This window comes from Myotis daubentonii, chromosome 1 (genome assembly GCF_963259705.1).
Source record: "Myotis daubentonii chromosome 1, mMyoDau2.1, whole genome shotgun sequence".
Classification (NCBI taxonomy): Eukaryota; Metazoa; Chordata; class Mammalia; order Chiroptera; family Vespertilionidae; genus Myotis; species Myotis daubentonii.
Genome location: NC_081840.1, coordinates 208,058,675 through 208,070,724, shown reverse-complemented (window position 1 = coordinate 208,070,724; position 12,050 = coordinate 208,058,675). Strand labels below are relative to the sequence as shown.

The 12,050-nt window shown below is 48.0% G+C and overlaps 1 protein-coding gene across 15 annotated transcripts in view; it reads left to right on the top strand.

Annotated features, from left to right (window-relative positions):
* Positions 1–977: 977 nt before the first annotated feature.
* The window catches only part of LIMCH1 (LIM and calponin homology domains 1), a 320,528-nt gene continuing 309,455 nt past the window's right edge, over positions 978–12,050 (top strand). For 6 of the 15 annotated variants that reach the window (XM_059672500.1, XM_059672491.1, XM_059672483.1 and 3 more), the window contains exon 1: positions 979–1,184. In XM_059672500.1, the coding sequence (XP_059528483.1) occupies positions 1,089–1,184 (96 nt within the window). In that variant the 5' untranslated portion in view covers positions 979–1,088. Of the gene's footprint in view, positions 1,185–12,050 lie in introns of all 15 variants that reach the window. The other 9 variants (XM_059672566.1, XM_059672556.1, XM_059672574.1 and 6 more) reach the window with 4 other exon arrangements.

Genomic DNA, 12,050 nt, shown 5'->3' with positions numbered 1-12,050 from the left:
GACCCCTTTGGGGTCGAATGACTCTTTCACAGGGGTCGCCTAAGACCATTGGAAAACACATATATAGTTAAATATTGTTTTTGTGATTAATCACTATGCTTTAATTATGTTCAATTTGTAACAATGAAAATACATCCTGCATATCAGATATTTACATTACGATTCATAACAGCAGCAAAATTACAGTTATGAAGTAGCAACGAAAATAATGTTATGGTTGGGGGTCACCACAACATGAGGAACTGTATGAAAGGGTCTCGGCATTAGGAAGGTTGAGAACCACTGGTTTAGAATGTAATTATTTTGAAGGCTAGGACTTCGAGTTTTCTTTTTATCTCTGGGTCCTCGGCAACTACATCGGTGCACAAATACATGTGGGTTGAATGAATTAACAGACGGGGACACAGGTAGCTTGCCCAGAGAGAAAAAGGCTTCTAAGGGTCATCTTTCTTAAAACAAGATCAGGTGAGCGAACACCCCCTGGTGCTGGGCCTGAGGCTGCCCCTCTTGCCCCCACGTCTACAGTAGGAGGGACAGCCGGTGCGGCCAGGGCACTACAGGCGGGACCTCCTGCCTCGCTGCCGCAGCACCGGCTCCCCGGGGACCTGAGCGCGTCTCCCAGGTGCTGCTGGTCCCACTCCTCGCCCCTCCGCCCTCGGCGCGCGGGGGACTTGCGGGGCGGCTAACCCAGTGCCTCTCCTGGTCCCATTGTGGGCAGAGAGGGAGACACCCAGCGCTCGCAGTCGGTTATTTTTAGCAGGTAGCTGACCTCCCCCGCCCCCTGCACCCCCGGCGGGGAGGGGCGGAGCGGCCAGAGGAGGTGTGGAGCAGAGGGGACTCCGGTGTCTCCGCTCGCTCCCGCCTGGACCTGCGCGGGCGCGGGCGCTGGAACAGCTGCCCGGTCCTCAGCAGCCAGCGCTGCTCTCTGCACGGACCAGCGCCCGCAGGGGAGGGGAGGGGAGGGGAGGGCGGGGAAGGGAGAGCGAGCCACGGCGGGAAGGGGCGGGGAGCGCGCTCCTGCGGCGACGACGGCGGCTGCCGTCCTCATCCCGGCGGCCCAGCGCTCGAGTGGACGCGGGGCTTCGCAAATGGCTTGTCCCGCTCTCGGTCTGGAAGCTCTTCAGCCCCTGCAGCCTGAGCCGCCCCCCGAGCCCGCCTTCTCCGAGGCGCAGAAGTGGATCGAGGTAGGTGCCCTCGGCGGCGGGTGGGCGGCCTGGCAGGGGCTCCGGGAGCCACCGATCCCCCCCACCCCCCCACGCGGACGGACGACAGGTCCAGCCTCGCCTCCCCACCGCGCTCCCTTTCTTCTGCCCGCTGCTTCGGGCCGCCCGCCAGGGCCTCGGGCGAGCTGCGATTTGCCTGGCACTTCGGCACCGGCGTCTCGGGGCGCGGGTGGGCGCGCACGGGGGACACTGCGGTCTAGCGGTGCGTGTGGGGGGCAGGCAGCGGTTCCCTGCGGCTCCATCCCTCCCGCCGGCCGGCCAGCCGCCAGCCGCGCAAATCTCGGCTCCCGCCGCTTCCAGGCGCTGCCGGGGAAGCACAATGCGAGCAGAAGCGCCGCAAAGGCGCAGGGAGCGCGAGTCCCCGGAGTCCTTGAGGATGCCGCATTTCGGGGGTCCTTCCCCGCCCTACCTTCCGCCTGTCGGCCCCCCTCCCTGCCTTTCCGGAGCGGAGTTGGCAGTGTCTCCACGGAAGTGCACACACCGGAGCCTCTGGCTGTCCCTGGCGCCGGGTCAGGCGTGAGACCGGCACAGCGCAAGGGGCTGGGGAACCTGCGGGGGGGCCCCCCAGCGAGTGCGCCAGCCGCATAGGCATAGTCGTTGCCCACCTATTGGCAGCCCCCACGGCACCCCAGAGGGGGCAGGCTCCCAGGTGCGGATACCCGGCCCCGCTGGCATATTTCACTTCTTAAATGACTCGGTGGCAGGCCAGGCAAATCACTGGAGCTCTCGGCTCAGTCCAGGAACCGCTCGCCGGATGATCCTGATTCGCGATGCCTATCTGTGAATGCAGCTTGGTGGCCCTGCGCGCTCGAAATGACGTGTTTGGGGCGGGAGATGGGGGTCCGGACGCTTGGAGGACGCGAGGGGGTAAAGGTGACCCTCCATGGTCCCTGCAATAAGCCTGTTTCTCTGGCCAGCCTTTCTTAGCAGGAAGCGAATTTGACCCTCTTTTCCTCAGGGACAAGGCACCCTCCTTGGCTGGTAGTTCAAAGGAAGAAATGCCCCGCTCAGTCATGACCCAGCAATGATGATGCCTGTTAGTGCCCAGACTGTCACTGACTGACACCCCCCCCCCCCCCCCCCCCCCCAGCTCCGCGGATCTCAAGATCCTGCTGGGGTAACAGAGCTACCATGGTACAGATTTAAACCTGCTGATCTGCCTGCAGAAACCACACTCACTCAATGCTGCTCAAATGCCCCACCAAAGGCCTGCACCTTATCCTGCTTCATGCAAGCAAGAGTGTTAGGCAGAGTTTAGAAACGTCCGTGTAAAAATAGGGTTAATTAGACAGAAGAATAAATCCCAGGCTCTCTTGCTAAAAGCCCCAGTCATGTCCCTCATCATTTGATAGCTCATGACCAGATGAGAAAAAGACCTTGGCTTTTTGTTTTTGATACACGGCTGGAATGGCTGGGGGTGTGACAGGTGCTTTCTCTGTGCTGCATACTTGGCTCACAGAACACACGAGAGACCTTTGCCATCACTGGCTTAGTTCAGAGCTGCAGAGCTGTATTTTTCACGTTCTTGAACTTGAACATTTTCAGGAGAGATTTTGGATGCGGAGGGTTGTGAGGGGCGGATATAAGAGCAGAGCAGTCTTACAATTCCGGAAGGCACGTGGTTTATTCCCAGTTTCCTTAATTGCGAGTGACAGGGACACACTGCCTTAAAACATGTATTGTGGTATGAGTTGCATACAGGAAGGTGCACACATCTTAAGTGCACACCCCCATGAATTTTGACATGTCTATACTACTCTAGCCCCCACCTGGATCAAGGTCTAAAACATCTCCTTCGGCCCCAAAGATCACAGTTTTAAGTGGTGGTGTATTTCAAGCTAAATAGTATGCAGTACAGAATCTCAGCTTTTGTCCTGGTTCTATGGGTTAAAAAAAAAAGAGGAAGAAGAGGAAGAAGGGCTTCCTTAAGAAAGTAGAATCCCATCAGGCCCTAGAGACAGTTTGGCATTATTCTCGATACTTTACCGTTGGAGAATGTGAACACGGGAATGGGGCATGTGCGGCTTCAGGAAAGGGGCCAGGCGCTCTTCTCCGTGCATGCATTATTGAAGCCGCCTATCTCCTTTCAATTGAGGAGTTGGGTTTCAGGGAAAGGAGAGCTTTCCCTCCCAGGCTGTATAAAAAGGTATTTGCTCCAGGAAGAGAGAGAGACCTCCCCCCATCCCTTCCCCAAGGTTCTTGAAATGTAGATGCTGCGTCTGCAAACAGGGTTACCCCAGGAGCAGTGACAGATGGTTTCTGCGGGCAGTTGCTGGGTGAACAAAGATTCCTGGGCTAATATAGCAATAACGTAGTACTTAGTGCGAGCGGCATTCCCGAGGGATTGTTATCTGGAGACAATTGCATCTCCTTGAGGGGCCCCATTGTCTTTGGCAACATCCTCATTGGCAGGGCTTTGTTTTTCACTTTTGTTCAGTCGGTGATTAAATTTCCCACAGGCTTTTTGGTTTTCTTGTTTTCTTTTGAGTAGTCAAGAATTTCACCATTTCAGAAAAAACGTTCCCTTGACTGCAGCAGGTTAATAAACAAACTTTGCCACTTGTCCCCTCCCCTCGGTCCTTAGTCTTTCTTGAGTCCAGGAACAAACTCCGGAGATAGCTTGTGAGTGAGGAATTTCTCGGCCTGCAGCCTTGGCTGTGTGAGGGCTGTGTTTCTGGGCAGGAAATGGTGGCCTGGGAACCTTGCTTACACCTCACCCCCTTACACCCTCCATCCCCCAGTTGCTGCCTTAGCTGCCAAAGGTGAAAGCCCTAATGAAGGTTACCGGATCCTGTGGGAACAGCTCGGTAACTGCTCCCAGAGACTTTTTATAGCTATAGGAGCAGGCTGCGCATCTTAATGTGGGTTTGGGGAGACTCCTGAAGAAAACAGCGAACTTCAAGTATTAACTCGGACTACCAGCGGGCAGGGGCCTAACTTCCTCCCACATTTCTTTTCTAGAAGGTCTTCCTAAGCAAAGGGGCGGTGAGTCCAGCACAGCGGTTAGGAGGTCGGACTTTGGGACTGGACAGCCTGGGTTTGAATGCTGGATCTGTTGCCTTCTATCTGTGTGACCTTGGGCAGGCCGTTTCCTCTCTTTTTAGTTCTAAATATTTTCTTTGAAAACTAGCTCTCGTTGTTAACAACAGAAATAACAAAGAGATATTGTTGAAAGCACCTGTTAAAACAGGAATACTAATAATAGCTTGCCTACCTCATAGGAGTGGTATGAGGATTAAATAAATTAATACTATATTTTAAATGCTTGCATAGTACCTAGAACTTAGGAAGTATTGCATAAGTAATGGTTAGTATTATTTTTACCATCAATATGACTACTGTTATTATTCTTCCTACTACCATTTTTATTACTAGTACTACTGCCATCACCACGATTCTCATTGTTATTAATAATAACCAGAACTGATTTCAAAAGAAAAATTTCAGAACCCTAAATTCCTAGTGTAAAAAACATAACTCAATTATCTACTGATCTCATTCTAGTATCTTTACCTTGTTAACTCTGGATACCTGGAGTAGAAATTAAGTAGAGGCAATATGTTACTTTAACTTGCATTAAAAGAGAATTAGGGATCAAGGAAAAACCTGCAATATGTACTCATAAAATGATACTGGTAGTACATTAAGGTTTTGAAAATGGTGCCTTGATAGTATGTTGAATACTTAAGTTTAATGCATAGCCTTTATAAGCAAACTTTTCTATAACATTTTTATTGATTTTAGAGAGAGAGGAAGGGAGAGAGGCCGAGAGCTAGAAACATAGGGGCAGAGAGATAGAAACATTGGTAAGAGAGAGAGAAACATCAATTGGCTGCCCCCCCCCCCACTTCCCCCCCTCCCGCATACCGCCCCACTGGGGATCAAGTCTGCAACCTGGGCATGTGCCCTGACCAGAAATCGATTCAGTGACCTCCTGGTTCATGGGTCCAACTCAACCACTGAGCAACACCAGCCGGGCCTTTGTTATCAAATTTTAAGCAGAATGTTCATTGCCTCTTCTCTTACAGACAATCCAATATTAAATCATCTCAAATGCACAGTGTTTTGTTCACTGAAGTCTCAACTCCTACAGGACAAAGAATAATTCCCCCATTTATTTTCCTTTCTTTCTTCCCCCATTTTTTTTTTCTTGTTCCCTGATGGTATTTAAGGAGTTACAGGAGTTGTAAACAGGTAGATGATTCTAATTTTCTTGGTTCCCCACTCTCACCTACAACAATATTCATCTCTAATCTGTAGTTCTTCTCTGCAGTGCCAAGCACTTAGATTCTTAGAAACACATGTCCCTTCAACTTGGCCTCAGTTGTGATTGGGAACAGGTTGCCAAGTCTTTAGGGAGGGGTTGGAAATTTCAACCAAACAGTCTTAGTTCTCAACTTGAGAAGTTTCTGGACTCCTTTAACTTTAATCATAGCATTCGTGTGGGGCTTGGTGATGAATATAATCTTATTTGTGACCTAATCCATATTTCACATGAGTGGGAACTAGTTGCAGTTCATCATTTTGGCTCATTTTCCCTGCCCACATAGAATTGTTTTCTTATTCAACTGGGACCTGATTATAAAGATTAAAAGCACCAAGGGTATCTGAGCTCTCCAAGACAAAAAACATGTTGCTTTGTTTGGCAGTAGGGAGAATTTATGAGAAGCCTTTGAGAGAATCTGGCATTTAGTGGCCAGCAACATATGACATTGACGATGTAATGATGAGTGAACGTATACCATAAGTTATACCATCATTCCAGTTCTCCATCTCTTTAGGAACTTGATGACTCACATCTTTATACTGCAACAGAAATGTAACTTTGCATATGGTTCACCAGCTCTGCCCCGGGAGCTGAGGAAGAGGAAGGAGAACTTTTTCTGGCTAGATCAAGAAAGGAGTAGTGATCTAAATAGATATGTAAATTAGAGCAGGCAGCATCTCTCTCACAGTGACATTTAAATAGTCTGGCTTGTTTGTATACAAGGGCTGCTATGACACAATGCTATCACGTGGTGGGAGAACAGTGAGGCTGCATAGATTTGGGGAAAGAGGAAGTGGAATGGGAGATGGAGCTTGCACTTTCTGCCCCACCATCTCCCTGGAAACCGAGTTTGCATCAAGTGAGCTCCAAATGGCCAGACTGAGCTCTGGCCGCCAGGAAGGGTTAGGGTGGGGCATGTGTTCCCAGCAACTGCATCTCTCTGCCCCCTGCTCTTTGCCGATGGATGACAATGGAGCCATGATGCAGACATCTGGCTATGATTCCATGGGTGGCAGTCAGTGCAGGGTGGGACCAGGCAGCTCCTGGAAACTGGCCTGGCAGCTTCTCTTTTTGCTTTGGGCCATTCTGAAACTTGAAAGTGTCATAGTTAGGTGTGACAAGATAATGATAATGAAGTGAAGATCATGAATAAAAGCTGATCTGTATTTTTAAATTAAAAATTTGGGGTGGCATTGGTTAATAAAATTATGTAGGTTTCTGCCGGGAGCCGGTCCATCCTTGCTGTTTCAAGGGACCTGGCATATATGGCATACTGTTCTTAATATGTTTGTTCACCTTCTTGGCACTATGTGTTTTAACCAAGGTCTCTGAGAAAGGTTGTTTTCCCCAGGTAGGGATTTTCCCCTGAAGTTAGGGAGGGAATAAAACCCCTCAACTAAGTGCCAGGCGGGTAATTAATCCCTTTAACTACGAACAATCATGCTTAAACTACATAATCTTTTCTCCCTGGAATGGAGATAAGAAACGCCCTAACCTTTGTAATAGAGATTGATAGGATTGAATCAACTGGTATAAATACAGTTGTAACAAGACAGAAATGCTCAGAACTTAGAACAGAATCAAGAAGACAGAACCTACACGGAGCCTAGAGACAGAAGAACTTCGCTGGAGAGAGCATGCTGGAGAATCCTGGAGAGGGACTGGCCTCGGAGCCTAGAGACAGAGCCTAGCGGGAGAACATGGCAAGGGATCCTGGACTGAACCTGACTACAGAGATTGGCAGGAGAACCTGACTGGAACCTGGACACTGACCCTGACTGGAGAGCCTGGACAGAACCTGGCTGGAGAACCTAGCGAGGGAACATGGCTACAGAACCTCGCTGGAAATCCGAAGCAGAACCTCTCTGGAGATCCAGACCAGAACTTGGCTGGAAATCCGGGCTAGAGATCCTGGCTAGGCTGCTGATCAACTGAACACTGTTCCCGTGCCATTCCTTCTTCGCCGACTCCGTCCACACCTTTGGGGACCCCTGGACCCGCTGGGGCTGGACCCCGGCATATGGCGCCCGAACAGGGACCCCTAGGTAAGCGCCCCGCACCGGGACGGATAGGACTCCACCGTAGGAAGAGGGTGGATAGTCTTCGCCGACTCCGTCCACACCTTTGGGAACCCCTGGAACAGGATTCCCCTAGGTAAGCTCCCCCCATTGAGAACCCCACACTCGGGACGGATAGGACTCCACCGTAGGAAGAGGGTGGATAGTCTTCGCCGACTCCGTCCACACCTTTGGGAATCCCTGGAACAGGATTCCCTTAGGTAAGCGCCCCCCCCTTGAAAACCCCCACACTCGGGACGGATAGGACTCCACCAGGGTGCTACAGACCCCCCTATAGAGGATAAATAGGGTAAGAAGGTGGATAGTACAGAACTTAGATTGAGAAGATGTGCCATACTGAGTCCAAAGAAAGAAGACTCTGTATTGATTCTTAGTTTGAGAAGATGTGCCATACTGAGTCCAAAGAAAGAAGACTCTGTATTGATCTTTAGATTAAGAAGATGTGCCATACTGAGTCTAAAGAAAAAAGACTCCGTATTGATCTTTTAACATATATGCTTGTTAGCAGAGGAATTAAGGTTACTCCCAGTCAGATGGAACATTTTATACAAGAAATACGTCCATGCTTTTCTGAGGAAGGAAAGGTGCCGGAAAGGTAAATGTAGAGGCATGGGAGAAGGTAGGCCCAAGGAGCCTTATCCTTAACCCCACTGCAGCCTTTCCACCCCGGGAAAGTGCAGGATTGGCAAGCTCTCCCTGGGATGATAGATCAGGACTCAGGTAATAGCGGAAAGCGCCAATCCTACTCTTAAAATGGATATAAGAGAGCATTTGAGGTTTTTCTTTTTAATGCCTGCTTTTAAAAAATAAAAAAGGGGGAATTTGCCGGGAGCCGGTCCATCCTTGCTGTTTCAAGGGACCTGGCATATATGGCATACTGTTCTTAATATGTTTGTTCACCTTCTTGGCACTATGTGTTTTAACCAAGGTCTCTGAGAAAGGTTGTTTTCCCCAGGTAGGGATTTTCCCCTGAAGTTAGGGAGGGAATAAAACCCCTCAACTAAGTGCCAGGCGGGTAATTAATCCCTTTAACTACGAACAATCATGCTTAAACTACATAATCTTTTCTCCCTGGAATGGAGATAAGAAACGCCCTAACCTTTGTAATAGAGATTGATAGGATTGAATCAACTGGTATAAATACAGTTGTAACAAGACAGAAATGCTCAGAACTTAGAACAGAATCAAGAAGACAGAACCTACACGGAGCCTAGAGACAGAAGAACTTCGCTGGAGAGAGCATGCTGGAGAATCCTGGAGAGGGACTGGCCTCGGAGCCTAGAGACAGAGCCTAGCGGGAGAACATGGCAAGGGATCCTGGACTGAACCTGACTACAGAGATTGGCAGGAGAACCTGACTGGAACCTGGACACTGACCCTGACTGGAGAGCCTGGACAGAACCTGGCTGGAGAACCTAGCGAGGGAACATGGCTACAGAACCTCGCTGGAAATCCGAAGCAGAACCTCTCTGGAGATCCAGACCAGAACTTGGCTGGAAATCCGGGCTAGAGATCCTGGCTAGGCTGCTGATCAACTGAACACTGTTCCCGTGCCATTCCTTCTTCGCCGACTCCGTCCACACCTTTGGGGACCCCTGGACCCGCTGGGGCTGGACCCCGGCAGGTTTCAAGTGAAAATCTGATATGTATTGAGTGCTTATTATGTGTCAGACACCGCATTAATCCCTTATAAATAAGTACTATTATTTATCCCCATCTATAGAGAGAAAATTGAGGCTCTGGGCAATTGAGTGTCTTGCCCAAAGCCACATGTAAGTGGTAGAACTAGGACTTTAATTTAAAGCGTCCTTTGTTACTTCTGCAGATATATGTATCCAGATATCCAAAATGTATAGTTGAGGAAAGTGGGTTTTTCAGGAGACTGTTCAGGGTCATCTAGTTAGGAAGAACTTGTTAGAGTTAGGATTTGAACCCAGGCAGACTTGCAGTCCTGGGTCTCTGAGCCCGGTATTGCTCCCCATATTTAGGACCATGTGCAAATTTCCTCTAAGGACTGAGCTTTCAGATCCTGTCACTGTGCAGAGGTGCCACCCATATGTGGAGGCAGGATGTGGATTTAAGAAGCTGTAGCTCCCGAAAAGGTTTCCCATAGTGTGTCTCTTTCAGCTGCAGGACTGAGGAGCTCTCTTCACTTGGACAGATCACTTCAGTGTAGCATTGGGTGGGGAGCTTGAAACCAAGGAGGTGATGCTACTGAGGCCCTCAGGCAAGAGGAATCAGGCTCTTCAGTTTTGCATCTTGCCTTCCGACCCCTCATTGCTCAGGCAGAACTGGTCATTGGAGTTATCTGTAGTTCAGGGTTGCTAGAATCTGGTTTTGTCTTCTGTTGTTATTGCCACAACCCTCAATCACTTTACTAAAGTTTTATTAAGCCAAATAGCCAGTAGGTAAGTAATTAGTTTTTAATTTTTTTTTTTTTAAGTTTGTGGATTCATTATCATAGGATTTCTTTAGAGGATAGATATTCTAGAGTATTTTATGTTTATGGTATTAGGGACCATGGCCCTCTCGTTATATATAGTCTTATCTCCAAAGCCATATGGGGATGAATAAGTGCATAGTCCATGTGTGCTTTTAACATTTCCTATTGGAGAAGGTGCATTTATTCTGTATTTTACATTCCCCAGAGAGTTTGAGCAAAGACCCAATACCTGAGTGGTCTGTTTTGTTCTGTAAATATGGGTGAAGGGATATCTCTTCTCAGTGCTGATGTGTTTAAGTGTTGCTGGCACATCTGTCTGATGCCTTTACTGCAGCTCCGTCACCTTTACCTGAGAGTTCTCCCATCTGGACAAGATCTCACCTGGGAACAGTTCTGTTGTTGAGTTCAGCCAAGAGGCAGGTTCTTTCAAGAGAGGAGATTGGCAGGCTCTGCCATAGGTCTCCAGGTCCCATCCCGAAGAACTGAAGGGGCTGAACAAAGCAGCTCTGTGACTTCTGGGAATCTTGGCTTGTTGTCGGCATCCCTATCACCTACATTCCAGTCTGACCCCCTAATCATTTGGCCTTCGTTTTCATGATGGAGGACGGACTCACTTAACACTGGTTGATTTTTGGCTAACCTTCTCTCATTTTGGAACTAGATTTTTCTTGTTAAGCCCAGTTTACCGTTCTGTGATTTATAAAAATGTACAATACAATTTTATAATATCTTCCCTCATTTGTTCCTCAGGATATGTGTGTGTGTGTTATATTTAAAGCAAAAGAAAGGTATTAGATATAATCTTTCTTGGGCGGGAAATTAGGGTGGGAAAAAGGATGACTTCAGTGTGATTACATGAGAGGAAAAGAGAATAGAATGTTGTTTTTAAGTGATTGAGAAATATAAAAATAGCCTAAACTAGAAGGTTACTGAATGGTACAGGAAAAGAGTAGTTCTTTATAAAAATAAAAAGAATGACAGAGTAGCCAGCAATGGTTTGGCTCAGTGGATAGAGCGTCGGCCTGTGGACTGAAGGGTCCCGGGTTCAATTCCGGTCAAGGGCATGTACCTTGGTTGCGGGCACATCCCCAGTAGGGGGTGTGCAGGAGGCAGCTAATCGATGTTTCTTTTTCATTGATGTTTCTAACTCTCTATTCCTCTCCCTTCCTCTCTGTAAAAAATCAATTAAAAAAATATATAAAAAGAATGACAGAGTAATGGAAGGACTTCTGCCTGGACACGAGGAGATGTTAAATCTCTCTCTGCAGGGAAGAATGATGTCATGGAGTCCAGGTCTGCAGTGGTAAAATTCCATGCTTCCGGCATTGAAAACAACACTCCCAGGGAGATGTCTGCATGCAGCCGACACTGATGGGATGGACATCAAATCTCAGGGAGTTAGGTTTGGCCTAAGGGGAAAAAATGAGGTGACATAGTCCTATAACATGTACTTAAGGAATACCTTGGCTGACATCTTTTCCACTAAACTTATGCTAACAGCACTTAAGAGTTAAATATTGGTCAGGTTGAGAAAGCTCATGTGTCTAGGGCTCTGCATTTTGCCTGGGATAATTACTCTGGTGTAGCTACTGTAGAAGGCAGCTGGCCTCCTGGTCAACCTCAGAAGTTAGGGCCCTACCCCACCCATCTATCCCTAAATAGCCTATTAGGAGGCCATGTAAGAATAGACCTGCACTTGTGTTTTTTCAAAATAAAGGTCAAGAGCAGAAGGGCTTGTAGCTTTTTTATTTCCATGGCCCAATACTATTGTTATTTAAAAAGTCCTCAGCCTTATATTTTACCAAGTAAGGAATTAAAGTTACATTTATTGTGATAAGTACACAGCTCTCTTTTCCTCCCCAAGAGACATATAAAAATGATATTCAAACAATTATTTTATCTTAATGGAGGCTAGGATAAGTTTATCAAATGGTTTAAAATATGAAAATTATTATGTGGGATGGTTGGCTGTCACTCATTGGTTAGCCTATATATGTGTAAACACTAAACATAAGTATTAATGGTGCAAACAAACATTA